General features: G+C 43.2%; 1 protein-coding gene across 7 annotated transcripts in view; it reads right to left on the reverse strand.

Annotated features, from left to right (window-relative positions):
- Positions 1-22,310, reverse strand: part of PRR5 (proline rich 5) — a gene marked incomplete at its 5' end in the record, with an annotated part of 96,948 nt that overhangs the window by 53,233 nt on the left and 21,405 nt on the right. For 2 of the 7 annotated variants that reach the window (XM_083821099.1, XM_083821100.1), the window contains 2 exons: positions 6,812-6,925; positions 21,490-21,626. The exons of 2 other annotated variants lie outside the window; for them this stretch is intronic. In XM_083821099.1, coding sequence (XP_083677225.1) covers positions 6,812-6,915 — 104 coding nt within the window. Of the gene's footprint in view, positions 1-6,811; positions 6,943-21,489; positions 21,627-22,310 lie in introns of those variants that run through there. 3 more of the 7 variants (XM_083821101.1, XM_083821102.1, XM_083821098.1) reach the window with 2 other exon arrangements.

Here is a 22,310-nt window from a genome sequence, read left to right on the forward strand (position 1 = left end):
CAAGCATCTAAGTTATTGCCTGTGTAGTAGAACTGCTCCTACCTAAAACATCCTAGTGGTGATCTTTTCATCTGCCTGGGACCTTCCTTGTAGTGAGGGAAGGCTGCCTTGTCCACAAAACAAGTCTTGGCCCTGCTGCATTGACCACCTGCCCTTCCTTCCCATGTCAGACAGCAGTGCTTTCGTGCACGGATGAATGTCCCAGCCTGCAGGCAGTGTGGGCATGCCACTGTGATCTCAACACTTGCTTGGGAGGCAACAAAGAGGAGTCAGAATAAAAGGTATGCTATCAGTGGTGTAAGTTGGTGTCAGTATAATAACAAGCTAGCTTCAATCCTCTTAGTAAACTTAAGCTAATGAAAAGAAACAAAAACCCAAACAACCCTTGCTTAAATCAAAGTAATGCTATGGTTTCTCTAATGAGTGATTGTTTAAAAGGGTTTAGTTGGAACACTACAACCTTTTGGTGCAAAGAAAGTCTGAGGTGCTGCTTACACACAAAAGTCATGCAAGATGCTTGAGGTGGGTGGATCACTTGTGACTGCAACCAGCATCCACTGAGGCTTAAGTCATGATGTATGTAATTAAACTTACATTTTAATAGTTAAGCTAAATTGGAAATGCTTTGTAAACTCCCTTCTGTAACTCTTTTACAACACGCAAGTTAATAGTGGGTGCACTCACGCGCTGATATGAACACCTTCCCCGCAGTTACTGTGCGTATAAATGCGTGCTCAACATCATGCACAAGAATAAAGCAGAAGAGAGAAGACAAAAAAAAAAGAGTCCAAAAGAGACTAAAAAAAAGTCTCTTCAAGTCTCTTCCCAGACTGCCTATATTCAGTACTGAATAAGGTTGCAATCTCCAGTCAAGACCAGACACCATACAATTTTATGTCCAGGGTTATGAATGTTTCTGGTATGCTGTATTGTACCAAGAGACACATTTTCCACATAAATGCCAATGTGATCTCCTACTCCTGCAGCACCAAACTTTCTCCTGTTTAAGGAAATGACCAATTTCTTAAGGACCCCCATCAGTATCTTCTGGTGGAGAAGGGGACTAGGAAGCTCTGTGCACCCGAGCAGTGCACATTTGAAACAAAATGCACTACTCATAGAATCATAAAGGTTGGAAAAGACCTCCAATGGCACTTCTTGAAAGCACAGAATCAATGCATATGCCAGCTCCTCAACTGGTACGTGTCCGTGCACTAAGACACATTGTGTGGGCACCTTTTCATACAAATGTATGTCATGGGCCATTCTTGGTCTAAAGACGATGGCTGGTATCCGCAAGAAGAAAACATTTTGAGAAAGTAGCAGAGGAACAGGAGGAAGCCCAGGAGGAGGCACAGGCATGGGTATTCAGGGAAGAGAGATGAATACCCAAAGTAGGCTGAGTCTAGGACTGGAAATCCAGATCAGGAAACTGCTGAGACCAGTTTCAAGTAGAAAATGAAAGTCTACAAAAACTTCAGAACTTTGCAGAGTTGTGTCAATTCTGCCAGTGTTTCAATCTTGAAGTGAGAGAAGAAAAAAAAAGGACCAAAAATATTTTGATAAGGGCTTTTTTTTTTTTCCCCTGTAGAATTAAGACAGAACAGCAGGTGGCTCCAGCAATATATTGCACTTTATCTATCCCTTGGTTGCCACAGATTGCAGCTGACGGCCAAAACAGAACTAACGATAGTTGAGCAAGTTCTCACAGCAGCAAAAATCAACCCAGCAGACTAAGAAATTTCGGCTTGTTGCAGAGACTACTCATTCTGGGTTTGCCCAGTTCTCCAGAGAAGGTGGCAGGTCCAGAGCTCTGGTTCTGCCACCCAAAACATGGGGAGCGACAGCTACAGCACACACAGCGCATGCTTCCCCACAATTTGCTTTAGCAGAAAGGGATCTGGAAGGTGTAAATCCACAAAGCACAGAGTTTGACGCTCACTGTTGACACTCCCAACCAGCATAATAGCATGAGTGCCAAGACCAGGAGGGTGTGGTTTATTATTCTGATTTTTACCTGATAGAAAGCCACTGCCTGTATAGCTCGATATCACCAATGCATACATTTTGCTTGAGTCACTAGCTGACCACCAGACACCAGTGCCTTTTGTGAGTGGGAGGCTGGCTCCCTCCAGCCCTTAAATACCACCCTTGTTCTTCCACTGATGCTCCTAAGAAGGAAAAACTATAGTGATCAAAGCACTGTTTTCTGCTGGGTCAGAAACGGTTTGTCTGCAGGGCTGAGGACCAACTGCAAAACTGGGCCGGACCAGGTCACAGTCCCCCCAGTTCAGTATTGCATGGCAAAGCAGGTGTGGCCCAAGCCTTTACTTGTGCACAGCAGGTAGGTAATTTTTGTTCTCTAAAGCAGTCACTATGTTTGTATGCAAGCAGCATGTGTGAAAATACCGCTGCATTTTTTATTCAATGTTTGTAAATTCTCCTTTTTTAAATGCTCCAGGTGAAGTTGGTGAGACAAAAAAACCAACAATACTGCATGAATAATCACTCTCTGCTAGTAATGGAGAGTTAAAGGGCAATGTTTTTAAAAGGGACTAAATAACAGGGCTCAACTTCCTTTGGACAGCATCTGGAATAGCTAATTCACAGTAACTAACTTGATAAACCCCCTTGAGGACACCCTTGCTCCAGAATAAACACCCATTTTTCTGAATTAGCTTAATCCAACCTGGGAAATCCTACTTTCAGAACAGCTTCAGTCCAACTGGACTTCCACAGGCTTTGTCCCTTTCAAAAATAAGATTGCAGCTGCTAGTTCACTTATGTTTTGAAAATTTCTAACCAAGGTAAAGCAATCTGCAAAGACTGATAGGCTGCAATTACGCACTAGATCGTTTAACTGAAAGTAAGCTGGTCTGCAAATTTTCTCTTCAAAAAGTTTTGGAGACATTAGTTCATTAACTTCACCAGCTATATACACTATTTTTAGTTATGAAGAAGTTGAGACAGACAGGTGAAGGCACTTCCCTGAGGTGCTACCAATAGTTAATATTTCTACAGAGTGTAAGACTACAGACATTTTGGCTTCCAATCATACCTGCCTTCAAACAAGTATAGATATATCTGGAGGGCTACAGGGAGCAGTAATTCTCTCCCCACATATCACTTTCTGTTACTGTAATCAAGGCTAAGCATACTGCACGGCACAGTGGTGGCTTGGCGAAGTGGGAAGTCCCCTGTTCCCCTTCCCCACCCCACAGCTTGTCTCTGGCTGCCCCCCGTGCACACAGAGAGGAGAATGCTCCCAAGAGGTCTCCATCTGAAGGTTCACGAAAAAAGAAGCTTGTCCTCCTCACACAGGCAGGCATATTTCAAAATATTTCTAAATAAACACTAAATATTGGAAGAAAGAAAATTTCCCAGTAGAAGCAGTAGATAAATATGCTGGTCTGGATCTTTTTCTCCACTACAAAAGCCTCACTGTGATCTGAGAAAAGCATTCACATTTAATTAGGAAATGAAATATGTTTACTGTGACTGTCATATTACAGCAAGTTATAGTGCATATTACAAGCCTGTAAAATTACCCCAAAACCATTAAACTCCTTCTGATTCTGCATGTCTCCTTGGCTTTACTGCTGGTCTCACTACTGTAACAGGCATCTCATCTTTGAGTTCTTCGCATTTTCATCACTACCTCATACTCCTTCAAGGTTTCTGTCAATATTCCCCGTTTTCATGCAGCAAAGAGGACAGAAGTGCCTTTCACTAGAGCCACAGCAGAGCTCAGGCAGCACCAGCCCTTATTAGGCAGTATGCGCTAGCTCAGTCAGAATGAAAGCCTCTCGATGGATTTTATTTGCCGAGAGGGGCCACCCCCGGGCAGCAAGCTCAGGATTACAAACCCCATGTTTTTCAGTCCAATTGGTTTAGTCAGCATTGAGCATTCATTTTTTGCCTGAAGCAGGAGGGGCGGGGTGGAAGGAACTGAAGACAACGCTAGTGAAAAAAATCTAAGCTATTTTAATCCAATGCAAATTCTGTGAGCTGTAATGAAACTGTATTGTTTCACTATGTTGCTGAGGGTTGCTAGTTAACACGCAACCGGTGAGCTGCTTAACTGATCTTTTGGGGTTCATGGGAAAGCAAACTCGGAAGAGGCAGTGATATAAAGTCTGATTTGCATAGTAGTAAACAGCAGGTCAGCACCGACCTCCCTTTGATCTAGCAATGTCAAGAAGTTTTACAGCTCTTTAGCTGGGAGGTGAAGGGAAAATATCAGGGAGGAAGAAACCATCCTCGCTAGCAACGAGCACTACATGTCTCCTGCAAACCCAGCCCGGTCATTAGGTTCCCTGGGTCTCTGAAAGCAACAGGCATCCTCTGCGGTGAACAGTCTCCGGCCAGAGACTGCTCTGTGCAAAGCAGAGGTGGTGAAGGGGACAGCACCGGGCAGCCAGGCTGCGACGACACAACATCTGATTGCAGAAGAGGAGCTGCATCTGTCCTTGGCAGAGACAGCCCACATTGACGTTGCAGATATCTGTGGAAGATCTTACCAGCACAGCTCCACCAGCTTGGCCATGTTTCCATGCCTAGCCAACATCCCTGCTCCACCTCAAAGGGCTGACCTTCAGCACCACATCATCAGTCTCACACGGGGCAGGGCCTGCCAGGGGATTGCACTCTCCCACTCCCCACATCAGTTTTGGTGTACTGGGTTGAAAGCCTCTTTCAAAAGCAGATACGTGCACCCCACGCCCAGGCACAGCTGCTAACATTAAGCAAGAAACCGGCAGCATATTTAAATATAGCACAGCCAGGCTTGGTGAGAGGGAAGAGCTCTTCTGGTGTGTCTCAACTTCCTTGATCAGCGAGATCTCATGCTCAGTACTGCACAGAATCAAACAGCACAGGCAATTCATTCACATGGAAGGACAAATATTTCCACAAGCCAATGCATGGCATGCTGGCTCTTTGTTGGGGCGTTTTAATTTTGCAGAGGAAAAAGCATCCTTCCACAGCCCAATATTTTCAAACCCCACACGAGATTTCAGTGAGTCAGGGGCTCAGTCTGAGGAACACCAGCTCTGTCCAGGCCAGGCCCTGTTACACATGCCATGCACGCAGGCGACACAGGGAAGCTACCATGGACAACTTCCTAACATGACTAATCCCGCATCATTTCAGCCATGACTTTCCTGAGGATAAGCTCCAATTCCTCAGCCTGCAGAATATCTGAGCTACAGACCAAGGCAGGCTACCAGCCTGGGTTTGTAGCTACCAGCGACACGACTGCTCGCGAGCACCTGTTCCAGTAACAGCTGCAATGTGGCAGCTCTTTGGCCATTTTGATGTAACAAATACAAGTCCAGCTCGCTGACTGACCGCCGCTGTTGTCCAGTGCTATGGCTGTCCTGCCCAAATTAGAGCTAACAAACTCTCCTTTTGCCCTGTCTCACTTAGTAAAACCCTTCGGTTTGGATTTCTTAGCAAATACGGGTGAGAACAAGAACATTTCCCGCTTCCAAGGAGGACTTCTTCCAGCTGGTCCCTCAGCCCACCCCACTCTCCGCTCCAACATGCCTCCACGGCGTGCTTCCCACCAGACCTGGCAATGTTCGTCCCTGTCAGCACACCACCATGAACAAGCTTTGAGGATCCTATTCAGGCACCTCGGTTTACACCAAGCAGCAGCTTCCCTCCCTGCTGACTCCTGTGGGGCTACAGAGCAAGCAAAGCCCTAGCTGGCATGAGCCAAGGTGGCCGAATCCTGCCCTAAATATCACTGTCATCCAGACAGTGGGAGCATCTCTGGGACATTTAAATAGCACCATTTTCTGAGCAGAAATGTTGTCTCTTTCATGACTGGCACGGTTTCACTGCTTATTGTGCTGCTAGTGGTAAGCAACTAATTCATAATACAGATATGAATACACAAATAATGGGTGAGAGGGAAGGAAGATGTGTTATTTTAAAATTCTTTTTTTTTTTCTCCACAAAACTGAAATACCTTTAAAAATGTGTCTGTAGTTCTCTAATATTTTTCTTCCTATGATTCCTCCATGTAATTATAAAACATGAATGACACTTTCCATGCTGTGACCCAGGAAATGACATTTCATTTTCAAAACAGGCAAAAGAATATAATCCCTAAAGACTTACTCATCTTTAAGAGTGTCCTTAAACGGTTGTTAAGATGCTTTCTGAATTTCTGTACTCATTCACAAGAAAAAGTTTGCGTGTTTTTTATCGAACAGTAGTAAAATTCAAATGTATAAGCACAGCAAAGAAAACAATCAAGGACTAGTCTTCCCTGTCCAAAGTGCATGTGCTTACACACACACACGGACACACACAGCTTTTTGCATTCCAGTGAATAAATTGAGTACTTTATTGTATCTGTATCAATAATCAGCAATATATATAGTTATGTAGATAAAAATATATACAAATCTTAATTTTTATAAAAAAGTCAAATAAACCAAATCCCCTTTGAATGAGGATATCGAGACAGATGCAAAGACTTATTTGTAGCTGGATCCTTTGAAATGAGCTCTTGCCCACCACAAGGAAGAGCAGGCTGAGCCATCTGCAGGCAGCACTGCTTGCTATCAGCCCTGAGAGAAAGGCTAACAGCACGGCAATAAAAGCTACCCTGGCCTTTTCCTCAAGAGCACGTGCCATGTAACTTACCAAGGCAGGAGCCTTGGTGTGCTGTAATCCACCCCAGCTGGGCGCGAGCTGCCCTGGGGTGCCAGCCAGCCAGAGGCTACCCGTACCTTCACTGCAGCAGCGGTGCAGGAGCGAAGGGCTACTCGGGGGGGCAGGACACTGTGCAAGACCTTACCTGTTCCAGGTAGCGTTGGAGCAGGCCCGTCGCTGCTGGGTCCCCCGCTCATCCAAGGCTGCCTGCTCTCTCTTGCCCAGATCACTGAGGCTGGGCGAACTCATGAACTTCAACCTGCGAAGAGTCCTCATGGTCAAACGTGTGTTTGCGCGTGGCGGCTACAGATACACCATCCTGTTTACACACACACACACGCAGCTGGAGCAGCAGCAGCAGCAATGCCAGCAGTTCCCTCCGTTTGCTGTTCAAAAAAGAAACTTAAAAAAAAAAGAAGAGAGAACCAGTCTCTACAGAGCACACCTCTGCCAGCAAGAAAACAAACCTTTAATCAGATCAACTCTGACGTCATGAACTGTGGTTAATAATTTCTCCAGTCCTTTTAAAAAACAAAAGTTGAACTTCCGTCTGCAGCTCAGGCACTCTGAAGGGGCCCCTTCCAACCAGCAGCTGCCCAAAGCGTGAGGGCTGACCCCACCCCGTCCCTGTCCCCAGAGTCAGGGATCTGCACTCGGTGCCATGGGGTTCTCCACCTGCCCTAGGACCTGCGTTTCCCCTCGGGTATCTCTGGGGGCTCTGCCAGCACTCCTCAGCCTCGCTCTCTCTCTGCACTCATGAATGGAAATGAAACTGGAGGGCAACTGACAAAAAACACAAAACAACAAAACAAAAACTAAACCAACAACAACCACCCAAGCAACCAATACTGATGCACTGAGACTTTATTGGAAAGTTTCATAACTGCCTGTGCCCTGCCACGTTACGACAACACGCACAGGCGCTCTCACTGCCTCGCTCATACACAGACATGCACACACTCCTGTGCTCTGCTCAGGCACAGGCGTACTGTTTCTACAAAAGCCCCAGGTGTCTTATCTTCAAAGGAAAATCTCTCTGACTGCAGCGCTGGAGCTGAAAGCTATGCTGCTACAAGCCCCTCGCCCATGCTAAGCTCGCTATCACTCACTCCAGGTTCTGCTCCACATCCAGGAATGCCTTGCTCATTGGCTGCGAAGTAACATGACAAAACTGCGATCAGCTTCCTCAAAAAACAAATGGCTTGTAACAGACCAAACCAGAGCACGAGAACTGCTCTTCTATTGTTGTGGCGTTTGTCTGCAAACAGTCTGGTGGTGAAAGCTGTGAGGGCTCCTCGCAGAGTCACCTTGCAGAGAAGGGGACTGGAATACAGCAGGACTTATTTCTTTTTCTGCTCACTTTCTATTTCCATCTGTGATAATCTGTCACCTAGATCCAGGCTGTACTTGGATTTGTTTGCATTGCAATAGTATCTCAAAGCTTTCATTACTGAAGAACTGATTTTTTCACAGCGAGATCTGCCCTCTGTGCATCAGTTCTTGAAACGCTTTAATAAAAATTGATTCTTCTCACTACTCGCCAAAGCTCAGCTATGCTATGCTTATCACATATAAATATTTACTTCCCTGATTTATATTTGGTATTACTTTCATGAGAAGCAGTAGCAGAACCACTTGGGAAAAAAACATCATGTTTACCATGCACTAGTTATAGTAATAGTAGCTTTATCCAAATGCTTGGATTAGTGTTAATATTGAATGTACTTCCCAACCCAAAATCTGAACTATACAAATTCGTAACACAATAGAGGGTATACTCCAAAGCATTTCACTTTGGAAGGGACCTACAGTTCCAAATCTAACTTATGGACAAAAACATTGCTATCCCTGGTCTCCTCCAGATGTTTAAATCCTTCAAAAAAACAAACAACAATGCACTATGTACACAGCAACAAAATGAAAACAAACACAACAATATATCACTGTATTCTACCGAATGAGATGGCTTCTATGGCATACAAATCAGCGACCAAAATAGATACAGCAGAACACTGCTTTGTTCAAACAGGATGAAGGGCGCTCAATTTTTGTGGATAATACTGCCAGGGAGAGCAGGCGAGCACAACACAATCCAAGTTTTGCAGATAAATGTGCATCTATGCTGCTACGGGAAACAACTAGTTAGATAAACCTGTGGCAATATAATTCCATCTGATTTCATTTTCCACCCAGCTTGGTTGCTTTTCTGCTGCTCACTTGCTGTGAATTTGATAGGCCTTGCAAATGGTATTATACTGGATTAAACCTCTGGAATTTTTAACTCTTTGATTCTTTGGCAGCACCGGAGGCTTTATAAACTGCACCCTGATGATGCCAGTATGCCAGCAGCTACATAACAATGTTTCATCTGCTTTTTAAATTTTATTATTCCTCAAAATTCCCAACTTGCTAAAATGCCCAAACCCAAGGAGCTGCTGTGTCAACCTTGGATATGCACGACAATGCTGCAAAAAAGCAGTACTTGGCTTTCCCATAAAACACTGAATCCCAAGAGAAAAAAAAAAAAGATCTCTTTCCCTCTGTATGTTGAAATATTACACCTATAGAAGTCAGACTATTTTTATGCCTCCCCATCAATCTCCTTAACCAGTACTAGACAGTGTCTACGCAAGCACAGAGCACATGGGAGAAGCAGCATTCCTGTTTCCTAAAAGATTCCTGATGGAGGTAACAGAGGGCAGGCTTTGTCTACGCTTCCTACAATTCCACCTGATCAAATGTTGACTTATGATAAAAATCAATCATTCTCAACAAGGGTTACCTCCACCCACAATTACAGAGCAATACTTCACACTTACATTGTGCTGTGCATCCACGGGCATCCTTGACTTCATGGCATTCATTAATTCAGACTGAACAGCTCTGGGGTACGAAGGTAAAACACACATCCCACACTCCAGCATTCACAGCGAAGAAGAGAAAGGTGACGTGACCTGCCTGGGCCACCTGGTGAGCGGGTGGCAGGGATGCCAAGAGAGCCCAGGACCTCAAGCCGCCTTTCCAGCACGCTTCAGAGGGGACAATGCGGGGCCGGGGCAGCCGGAGGGCAGTGAAGAAGGCTGAGCTCCTCACCAGGGCTTGCAGTACAGTCGCTCCTCCAAAGGACTTCTGAAGAGAGTTGCCGCAATCCAGCACTGCTTTGAGACCAGGGAGCTAACTGGCAGGGGCTGCTCGCTACTGACCACCAAGAGGGGTAAGAGCACTAACTGGGCTAATTGGGAGGGAGGGGAGGGCAGGCGGGGACCCTCCATGGGCTCAGTAGCAAATACTACAAGCTTCTTAAATAGAACAACCGCGCTCAGCACATTTGCAGAGCGGAGACTGTAAAGTACTGTTACATTAACTCGTTTAACCCCACCACGCAGTACACTGTGCTAACACTGTTTTACTCTCAAGGAATCTGCGGCTCAAAGGTTAAGTGATTTAATCAAAGCCCCGCAACAATCTCAGTGTGCCAGGAAAATCCAGCCCTAGAGCCTGCTCCCTCCCTTCCCCTCCAATATCTCTCCTCATAAAAGCAGGCCTGTCTCTACTAGAAACTGCTCTTTCATCTCTGGGCCACACATCCCGCAGGTGACTGCGAGGTAAGTCCCTCAGCCTCCATGGTGCCGGAGATGAAGGGGGAATCCTGTATACGGGTACAGCATTCTGCTCGCCTGGAGATGCCTGCTGCCTTGAAGCCTAAAACAATGCACAAGGACATGAATACACGCTGACAATCCAAGAGGTTTTACACTATTATTACAAGGCAGTGCTAGCATACAGACCCAGGACCTTGGAGCATGCACAGCTTATGAAATAATTGCCAGGGGTAACTCTGCAGCTACCTACTGGTATGCCTGTAACGCCTGCACCGTTCCCACTGGAAGCTGGGATTGAAAGTCTGTGCTGCTGCCCCCTGCAAATGTTAAAAAATAAAATAAAATCCAGACAGAGCTCCCCAAACACTCTCTTGCTTTCAAAAGAATGTGATGTGCCAAAAAAAAAAAAAACCTACACTTTTTACTTAACATATTAATCTTCACAGTACAATTTTACTGTCTTCTTACAAGTTTCTTGTTGACTGGTGAGAGAGGAAAGGAAGCAAAAAGTAACGTTCATGAGCAGGAACATGAAGATATTCACAGTTATGTGAAATTCATAATAAAGCTGCCAATGCTGTGACTACTACAGGTCAACGTCTCTGGCTGTACTCTTCTGCTACTGCAAGGCCAGGTTAACACTGCAGCGGGAATCGTGTAAGTGTGGGGATGCAATCAGGAAGAGAATTTGCTAGGTCAGCTTTATCCACCATAGCCTTGGCATTTGAAAAAAACAACTCAATAAATATAAATTTTAACTGGGAAAAAAAAAAAAAAAAAGCTAATTCACTTTATCTCCCTTCTTCTCATTAGGGGAAAACAGCAGAAATCCCTATGGAAATGCCGAACAGTGCATGCTCTCCAAGAGGCAAAGCGCACCTGTGGCAGAAAGGAGTTAAAACCCTCCCTAGCCAAATGCACTGTAGTTTTTCATAAAACACACCACAAAACTCAGGGCATGCCTCAACATATGCCAAATCTCAGGAATAAGTCTTCTGAAAAAAAACACACTTCTTAAAGGTGCAGCACGTCCTGCTGCACTAGCAGAGGGGGGGAGACTGAAGGGGAGAGAGAGATGTGACCACCAGGAAAAATGTGTAAAGAGTGGAGGGGGAAATGAAGTCGCAAACCTTATGACTCACCAATTCCTTTGCTACAATAGCCACATAAATCTCTTTTATCATCAAAAAACAAAGGATAAGGAGAATAAAGGAAGTATGAAACCACACAGGGTCTATTTGCACCCTTCCCCCTCCATCCCACTCACACTGCAACCTCTGGAGATACAGAAAATCTCAAGGAAAATTTCTGCCTGGCATTTATTGAGGATGGTTATAGGACAGCCTTGGTTTTGCTAGCTATTTATTTTGGCCCTCGCCACAGCCCCACACTGATTTATAGGAGGGCACCTATAAGGTGGCCTTACTGGGCTGCCTCCCCAACCTTCACCAACGGAGCCCCTCTTAAGGCAGAGCTAGGACTTCTGCTCTTCAGCTGCCCACAGGACACACACAGGGTTTCTTTGTATTTTACCTTGTTAGAAAGAAGAAATGCTAGAAGACAGTATCTCTCCTACCTAAACAAGCAGGAGAAGGCAACCCCTCAGAACAGCCCTTTGACTATTGCTAGAAAGGGGTGTCCTGCCTCCCTTGCCATTTTTGCAGCAACACCCACAAGCGCACTCCATCCTACAAAATTTCAGATCCAACTCGCAGGCAGCCACAGCTGCTGCAGTTCCACTGCCTGCCTTGGAGATAGACCAATTTCCATCAACTAAGGACACCCATAATCACTACAACCTGTGGAGGATCAGGGCACATTTCCTAGGTATTCCCGTAACAGTTTTGTTCAGCATGTGGCAGAGCAGCATGAACATGCCTCAGAGACTTCCTCAGCAGACATAGAGACCTGCATGTGAGTAAAGGACTACAGCAACCACCACCTTCTGTTTTCTTCTCAAAGACTGGCCAAAGTCTGCTGGACATTTCTCATCTGCTTGCTGACTCTCTTACTGATCTTACTGATCCTCTCAATGTCCTCACCTTGATCCCTTCCTGCTCTTGTTCCTCTTGTTCTTGTGCTCCCTCTTCCTTTTTTTTTTTTTTTTTTTTGGCTTTCTTGGTTAGCTAACTCCTCAGGAGAAGGAATGGGAAAAGAAAAAGGAGACCAAAACACTGTGGTACTAAGACAGTGTTGCAAACCACTCTTCAGCTGGTTCCAAGCAAGAGAACCAAGTCTTTGACAGGTCATGAATCTAGCAATACCTACATACAGACCATCCACAAAGCATCCATGAAACCTCTTTGCCAGCAGAAGTTTTCAGTTTACAGAGCACAACGTAAGCAGTTCTTAAAATACAGTAGATAGCTAAATCTTTAATCCTTGTCCTTCATGAGATAGAAAATAGGAGACAATTAGGATAGGAATAGGCCCATTATACCCCCTTTCAAAAATATCAGGTTTTACATCAAAAGGCAATTCCCTCAGCTCATATGGTTCCTCATTACCTCCATACAGGCTCTGGGAATCAAAGATAGCACAGTGATCCAAATGAGCACAATAGTTACACTGCGGGAGGTGAGAATCAACGCTCTGGGTTACAGGACCTGTGCCAGTATTGCCTTCCATTCACAGCACCTCCAGGGAAGGAGGTGGGCTTCCAAGAATCAGGCATGCCCCATGCCAGGTTTCACTGTTGCCCGCTCACCAAATTCACAACCAATTGCAAACAGCTCAGTTTGCACATCATACAAACTCCAAGGCAGGCACACAGCTTGGCTTTTAAATGAAGACAGGCCTGCAACTGTGATTTAGAAACTGAGGTCTCAGAGTTCTGATCAATAAGCAAATCAAGTGTTTAAAATACTTTGTGTTTTTATTACAAGATCATGAGATAGTGAAAAACTAATCTTACAAAATAACTGAGCTCATAACGCACATGACTTTTTTCTTCCTGAGCTCTATGCGAATTCTTTCCTAAATTGCCTATCTTGCATCATTTTTAATTGGATCCCAGAACACCGTGACCTTGATGCAGCAGCTACAGTATCTCAGTGCTGTCTTCTACAGTTATATATGGTACAGTGCCTTCCAAATCTGTGAACCCTGGGAGATCAGAATTGTGTCCTGTGCAGTGCTATTTTTCTTATATCCAAACATTTTTGATTCAAGGTCTTCCAAGAAGGCTCTGATTGCCTTGGAAGGTCACCAAGATAAAGAACCCACTTTGGTAACTAGCTGAGTTTCTAATAAACTGCACTGGTGGCCAGCTGTTAGTTACAAGTGATATCCTGGCTTTACTATTAGTGTATGAGAATATGAGCATGGCTGGAAACATGAAGCATGCCTTGAGATTACTGCCACCTCCTGTGCATAAGTCAGGGAGGTCACTTCAGCACTGAGCAATGCAAGAGACAACTCTGCAAATTCAAGGGATCTTTGACTCTGGTGGTACTACGCTGCTGTTACTTGAATGGTCCTATAGCTTTCTGGAACAAATCTCATAGCCCTGTAAAAGTCACAAAAGCCTAGCCTTCAACACAAAGGGATCCTTTGAAAAAAAAAAAATTATCTTTCTCCCTTAGCACCATGAGAATATATTTTCTTGAGTGGAAAAACTGCCAGAGAGGTTTTTGAGATAATCCAAAACTGTAACATCTCACTGTGTAGTCGGACTCTGTACTGTTTAGCTTGGTGGACCTTTCACGAGGAACTAAAAAATGGTGACCTTCTGCCACCTTTTCATATACACATGCTGAAACAGTCCCTGCAGACTAAGATACTGGGCAATGGAAACAGAAAGCATACAAAAGGCCTTCATGACACCAACGATTTTACACTTGTACATTTAGCAGGCCCAGCAGTATGAACTCCCTGTATATACTGTGTCAGTGTTTTCTCAGCGTGTTCTGGGAAGTCATTTACCTCAAAGCGTAGAGCGCTGGAAATTTTTAGAATCACAAAGTCTGGCACAACTCCTTTCACTCTCACCCCAGCCCATTGGCCTGCCTAAATCTTCAGCCAGGCACCAACATGACATCACCGTTTGAGTTATCATCTGGAAGGAATGCCTCATTACCCAGAAGCTAAGGGAAATTCCATTACATTTCCTTCCAGAAAACATTTTCTTTTCCCACAAAGTATCAACAACTAGATATGGAGTTGAGGTACTCCTCCCTACCTGGAGTCTGCAAGAACATCAGCAACTTCAAGCTATATTGTGGGATGCAGTGAAGAACAGAGGTGTCCTTCACAAGTTTTGTGCATGTTCAGAAGTTTTGTCATGTCTTTCTTGATAAGTTCTGCTGCTCAAGTTTTCTTACTTGCCAGGTTTTCTTCAGTCATTTCAAAAGATATCTTCTCCAACCTCAGACTACAAAAACTTTTTCACAGCAGAGCAGTTTAAGTTCTCTAAACGTATGTATGAAAGACTAAAATTCCTGTTTTTTGCAGAAAACTGTTGGGAACCACAATGGTTTTCAGCTTCAAGGCACTGGGACGTGTGAGTCATCCAAGGTCTTTCAGACTTGCTGCTAGTGCCAGCAGTTTGAAAGCCCACACATACTGAGCTCTCCACTCCCAAGCAGAAAGCTGTAAGGATTTATCTCAGGAATGGCTTACAGATGCCTTCCTGGACAGCTGGGATCCTGGTACGGAAAGCCCTGGGTCAGGTTCCTAGGATGCATGGCTCCTTTGTACAGAAAGCCCCAGGCCAGGTAGTCCTGGGCTTGTAGCCAGCATTTCCTTGCATCTCTTTCTTTGAAGCATACTTCATTTTGGGAAACTGGAAAAAAGAATAAACTGAAGACCTCTAACAAATGGGGCTGTAGTCAATTCCATGCTCAAATCAGTGTCTCAGTTCCTTTTGATACTTTGGTCTTTCGAAACTAGCTGGCACCAAATGTCACCAAGCTGGTGTTTCCAAGGCAAGGCATGTCAGTAGCTGAGGAGGGCACTGAAGGAGGATGGACAGAACTATGCCTCACCGAGAAACCACGTCCTTGGTCCACTCTTACTCTTAAAAACCAGCAAACACTTATGTTAGCCTTTTTTCTTTTTCTTTTTAACCCCTTCGCTGCTTTGAGTGCCCCAACTCAGTGGGCCCAGGTACAGATGTACACACCTACAGCCTGTCACCCTGCACGGGGCAAAGAGCACCACAAAATGGCAGCCAGGGCCCTGGCCACTGAGACCCTCACGGCAAGGCTGGAGGTGCAGCCTGCTGGGAGGTGGCCCATGGCCTCCTGACTGGAACAGCATCACCCCTTGCAAACATTTATAGTTGACCGAAGGCAACCTGTGCTTTGCTGTGCCCCTGGAAAGAGGTAGCAGGGCAAAAGCAAGGGAGCTGGGATGGTGGCTGCGCTCACTGCTCCCTCAGGTCACCCTAGCTTTTGGTGGACAAAGAAATCACAGACCCCTCTTTGTCTCAGACACTCCTTCATCTGTGCCTGGCCAGTGAATAAACCCTCCTTTCTCTACACCTTGCTTTTGCTCTGTTCTCCACAGACAGTTGAATCTGGGGGTAGAACAGCATGATGCTTTCAAGCACTGCTTTTCCTATTCCTCCTGCTAGGGGCCTGCTGTTTGCAGCGAGAGGCACTGGTCCCGTTCCCCACCATGGCAGTGGCCTTCAACCCGCCACGGCAGCCCCAACACCGCACAGGCTCCTCCATTGCCTTTGCCAAAGCTTCCAGCAAAAGGGCTGCAGGAGCAGGCTCCCTGTCAGCAAGTCTTCACTTTTTGCCTTTCATCTGCTTTTTGCCACAACGCACATCCATAAAGATTTAGTCTCAACTGCAGTACTTTGGCACTTGCCAACTACAGGCCACCAGAAAGAAGATAAAGGGAAACAACCTTTCCCCACAAACTTTTTTTTTCTTCTTCTTCTTCTCTGAGATTCCAAAAGGTCAGTTTGGGATTTAATTTTGTCCTGCGTAATGTTTTGGCTTGCTTTGTATTTATTCCAAGTGAGTTCACCCATTTCTTCTGCAGAAACAAAAGGTCATGAAACCAGTTAACTTTGTCTCTCCTAAAAGGGGCACTCCTTTCTAGGCAGTGAATTACCAATGAAGTGTACTGAAAGAGAAGAAAATGTAAAAATATATTCTGTTGCTGCTGGGCAGGTGGAACTGTAATCAGAGCTGAGTGTAATTAGAGAATGTGTAAGGATGCACTTTGGATGCTGCTTCCTTGCATCAATTTTTAAGTAATCAGTTTAATCTGATTGACGATCACAGGGAAAGAAATGAACCAGAACTTCCATGTTTTTTTCTAAAAAAATAATTGCTGTTTTCCTTTCTGCAATATTTGTCTATGCAGCACTAGGTGCCAGCACAAAGATTTGGAGACTGGGAGAAGGGAGGACAGATAAGGGAGAGTTGCATCACTTTATACATAAAATAAATCTAAGCCAATCCGTATTAGCTCTCAGCTAATACTCCATGTGTTAAGAAGGACACGAGTGTGTATATATATGTGTGTCATGATGTTAGCTTTATTAATGATCTGCTTTAGATATTAGCTCCAACAAATTTTTGGATCCAGATTTGAAAACTCAGAGGGATGACAGCATCCACAATTGAACTTTTGATTCAGACTGGCATAAACAGTGTTTCAAATCCAGGATTTTGGTTCATTGACTCCATCTGAGTTCCCTTGGTTTGTTAGTTCAAGAATTTAGTGTGTTGTTTGAAATGTAAATGCATCTAAACTTATTTTGCTGTAATAAAAGAGAAATTTTCTGAGTTCATTGCTTCCTACCTATGCTTTCAAATAAAAATCTTCTGGGTTCAAGCATTTTAAAGAATATTTGACATGACAAAATGTTTTCCAACATTACTGTAGGTACTCAATAGTCTTTAAAAAAAAGTTTAAGATCTTTAATTTTTAAAGGCTGAATCCATAACATTGTATAACTATTTTTCCCTGTGAGAGGACCTAAACTTTTGTAACTATGAAGAAATGCATTCAAAATTGTCAGCTACTTTGTTAAGTCCTAGTTAAGAGGTTTAATGAAAATATGCCCAGGACCCACTAGCATTTATCTGTGTACTTTTCTTATTATTTTATCAAGAAATGCTATATAGTCAAAGTCTAGTGTTGAAAAAGCTAGAAAAAAAAAAACAATTTATCTTAAAACCAGAATACAAATTTTAAAGAAATCCCCAAAAATAATAATTTTCAAGCTCACATGATTATTTATACCTGATTCATGACATTTGAAGGCCTTATTTTGGTAATCCTCATTATTTAACTTTTGGAAGATTATTCAAACCTCAATGAGGTGACCTGTCTTCCTTTGCTTAGCCCTATGGAAGTTGAGTTGCATTTGCATGGAGTTGGGGAAAAAAGAAAAATGAAAGATACTTTTTTCATTCTTTTACTTAAATCGGCTACATAGGTGATATTGTTATTTCACATACAATAAGCTAAGTAAATCAACAGATGATAGAATATTTATGCTTTTATCTACTTTTCTACTGTCTGTATTTTACTGAGAAGGTAAATAAAGAAAAGGAAGAAAACTGGGAATGCCATTTTAAATCATTCCTTCCTCTTGATTTAATTGTCCACAAGAGCTGAGGAAAAAGAGATAGGACGCTCATGACTGCAGTGACAGCAGCGTAGTAACCTGGAAGTCAAAACTGAAAAGCGAAATTAAGGTTGAGATAAAGTTCAGTCGCTGCAGCTTGGTCTTTGCATTTTTTAAGTTAATTCAACACCAGCTACCAGGAAATGAAGTAATGGACATTGGGACTGAGACATGCATGTGTCTGACAAGTAGAGACATACAAGAAAACTTAGACCTCATTTTATAGGTGCTGAGGAAAAAAACAGGCACAGCTATGCTACACTTCATCACGTACTGTAAATATATTTAAAGCTGCTTAGGTAGGACATTCTCTGGAAGTGTCTCTTCTCACTACTGACTGCAAAGAGAATGTAACGTGAATAGCTCAGTTATGGATACAGTATCTCAGCTGTAAATGTATCAAACTAGAGGAGATTAATCTCATTCCCAGTCTCTTACCGCCTCACTGATTATGAAACAAGTATAAATAATTTGGCATCCTACTAATGAATGTTTCACTTCCCTGAGTATATGCTCCAATCCTAGATGAAGAAACCTTTGGGAGTTATCTCATGGTTCCAGGCTCAGCTGGTATTTCAAAGAGGGAGATATTAAATTAGGAGTATTTCTAGGAGAGTCTGCCATTGGGACTGACCAAAGGCATGACAGGATTCAGAGAAAAGATTCAGAGAAAAGGGCCAAGGTAACAGCCTTCAATGGAACATCCCGAACAGAAAGGACAACTGGATGTGCTGGTAAAGAGCATCTTCTAGCTAGGGAATCGGCTGAGATTTTCAAGGAAGAGTTGAGCTGAGACTAACATCCACTCCAGCAGTGGACAAGAATTAAAAAATGAATGAAGATACTGCCAGGTTCTCTTGTTTTTATTGGAGGAGAAGGAGAAAAAAGGGAGCAAACGAAGAAACACAGTTTTGCTAGGAACTTCTCATAGTACTACTAATTATGAAAAGATTGTGTGCTTATTAGCTGTGACATAGTAAGCATTGCTAACCTCCTTCATCCTTCAAAATTTTCACCAACTTCTTTCTCCTTGCGAGTACAGCAACCACATCACTTCGCTGTTTCTGATTAGGCCCCTGTCATGCCAAGACTTCCATGAGCTGTATTTGAAGCCTGGGATATTTCCACTGCCTCATATGGGACCCTACACATCCAGAAAGTTAAATGAATGCACTAACACTTACAAAGGCCATGGCCTGCAGATGTAAACTGATGGGGGCCTGAAACCTTCAACATGTGTTTTCTATGGTCCCCGTTACCACAGGACTGCAATCCTGACTAAGACATTTAAATTATATCACACCACAATGAAAAACAAATAATAAATATAACTGTGAAAATATGCACACTGTAGGAATATCAAAATTGAATACAATGCTGTGCTTAAAGCCACAAGCATCACTTAAAGTCTACTGTATCGCCAGCAAGTGAGAAGTTATGGTTTTTGCAATGCAAAAAAATAAGCATTTATAAAATGTTAGCTTTGCAGCATGCAGGCAGTGTTTCTCCATGAGACAGTGGTATTTCTAGTCAGCCAACACTTTTGAGATGCTGGTGAGTTGTTCAAGCCTTAACTTCTACTAATGCCTCACATGGTGGGAATTCCAGTCAGCCTGTCCATCACAGTAAGGTTACAGATTACACAGTACTCCATAAACAGTTTACAGTGGAATAGTTTGCAAATGCTCTGCTTGGAACAGAAGGCATGCGCATGTCCAATTGTTTACTCTGAGATGCAATCATTTACAATAGCAAGAAGAAAAAGTTTAGCAACGAACAGACCAAAGATGGAGTGTTTGCAGCAAACTTTTCAAAATACGTCAGTGAAGTATTAAATCAGTGTTTACTTCTGCTTGCAATGGCTGAATCCTCCTAGCAGCAATATCTGGAGATGCTGCCAGCAGAACTCATGCTTAATAACAGATTAGTTGGTAGATTACTAACTTGGCAAACAGCAGACAGGTGTTTGTTTTAGAGAAAGCTGCTGCAAAGTTCAGAAGCAGAATTTTTTTGGGCGTGCTTGAAATAACGTGGACATAGGTATCAGGAATTTCCTGACCAAGTTATACCCAGATTCTTACCTCAGCTTTTCCACAGGAGTTGAGAGCAATACCCACACCCATATATTTCATCATCTGAGACCCATCACAGTACACACAGCTGTCAAGTATCCTCTCTGCTGCTCATGCCACTAACTCACTTCTCAGGGAATAGGTAAAAACACCCTTGAAATCCTTGCAAAAAGGTGCAGCAGAATGGAAAATTATTTCTCTCACTTTTAAACAATTGCATGCAATTTAAAGATGAAGCTAAATACTTTATGGGTCACACTGCATATGGTGCAAGGCCCTAGTGGAGCTGCAGGATGTATCATGCCTACCTACCCACACAGCCTGGGATGAGACAAAATAATCACTGTGGCAAAATCCAGCTATCGCTGTCATGAGGTAGCATGGAGTAGGCATTTCCATCATTTACATCTTGACAAAAATTTCGACGAAAGCATGCATTACCACCAAATAAATCAAAACAAAGGTTTTAAAGGCTGAACCCTTTAGAAAAGACCTCTTCACTTAAATATCACAGAAAAAAAACTGAAGTCATAGGAAAGTTTAGCTCATGCAGCTTAGTGAAGAGATAAAGTATTATATACTTAGATAAAGTAATTCTTATAGAGAAAATATCTTCATATGTTCAGAAAGAAAATTCTTTTGTAGGAAGAAACTAGCAATTGTTTTCTAAGAAAATGTATAAGTTACTTTGAAAAAATAAGAGCTACCACATGTGATGATAATATCAAAAGAAAAACAGAACTTCAAGGACAGATTAAGAACATCGACTTTTCCATCACATAAATACACATACACACACCCCCATACACACTCTCCATTAATGACTCCCTTCCTCCATAAAAAACCTTGAATCTCAAATGCTAACCCAATTCTAGCACTGAATAATAACGAACTTGAGATGGTTGTGCCCAAGCACCTCTGCAGAAATAGCTGCAGCTGTTTAAGATACTACTACCACTCAGCTGTTTGGTGCTGCTTCTCACCCCGATATAGGTAATTTGAGAATTCTTCATACGCTTCAGTGCACAGTCTAACAGTGCAGCTTAATCTGCTTCTGCAGTGGTTTTCTGACTATGATCTTGGTGAACAGTATCTGAAACATTTCATTCAGCTTGAGGTCACCGTGGTGGGTAACACCAGAGCTTTAGCAGCACCCATGGTGGCTCTCTACTTTGAGGCTTTTTTTCCCAAGGACATGGAGTTATTTAGAGGCTTCTCTCAGAGAGAAGAAATTCAAGCTATTTTCAGTATTGCTTGCTCACAGATCTGATTCAGCTCTAAGTAGATTCACAAAAAAAGTGAAAGTTCGCGCATACCACTTTTTAAGCTGCACTAAAGCTAGAGGGATATAGACTAACATGAGCTGATGTTAAAAATCACTAAGTATTGCATTGTTACTCAGATATCTTTTTGTGGCAGGAAATACAATAGGATCTGTGGGAAATACTGGAAGAGAAATGCTAACCCTAGCCTGTCCAACAAAATGAACTCTCCAGGTGTCTGAAATTGGAAACATTTTCCCATTGCAGATAGTGCTGCAGAAACATTTGCTTACCTGCTGAAAGGAGAAGAAAACAGGACTGAATAGCAGATAGTGAAGACTCTGCAGCAGGTTTCCAAGAATCACATGAAAATTCTTGTCGGGTGATACAATTTGGTTAAAAAAATCATCCCCTTGCAAAAAAGGCAGCTCTGCAAGAAAAGATGAACCAAAAGGTAGTATTGCATATATTGCCATTTGAGGAACAGTTTTTCAAGTGTGCTAGTACCAAGTAAGTTGTACCAAGCTAGTACTAGTAAGTTGATACACAATACACACACAAGTGAAACAACTGCAATACTCAGTGCTGTTCCACATGCCATCACTGATATAACTAAACATTTTTTCTTGTATGTTTCCCTTCCTTGCTTTTTCTTCTTTAAGCGGGAACCAACTCATTGACAACAGTGCTAAGAGCTGTGCTTATCACTAAAGAGGACAAGAGTTTCCATTAGCGTGCAGTCTGCAAGTACTTCTGTGCCCCAACACTAAAGAGGTGGCAGAAAAAACACTTTGAAATGAGTTTCAGGGTTTGCAATGATCGCCTTTGGAGAGCAGCTGTCCTATAAGACCCAGAAAAATCTTAAAAGCACCATTTAAAAATAGCAGAAAATCTTTCATTAGGGCTTCAAATAATGGTTGCTGTATCATCACGCGTCCTGATATGGTCTTGAAGTGCCTCTCTGAGATGCCAGCTAATGCAATAAACAACCCGAAGTGGGTATCTTGCTGCAGCACAGAATTTATTCTTACACAACTTCTAACCCCAGTACAAGCATCTTCATAATATTAAATTCATTTTTTAAAATCACTGGTCAGTATATAGCATATAATAC

The sequence above is a fragment of the Anser anser genome (genome assembly GCF_964211835.1).
Source record: "Anser anser genome assembly, chromosome: 1".
NCBI classification, from domain to species: Eukaryota; Metazoa; Chordata; class Aves; order Anseriformes; family Anatidae; genus Anser; species Anser anser.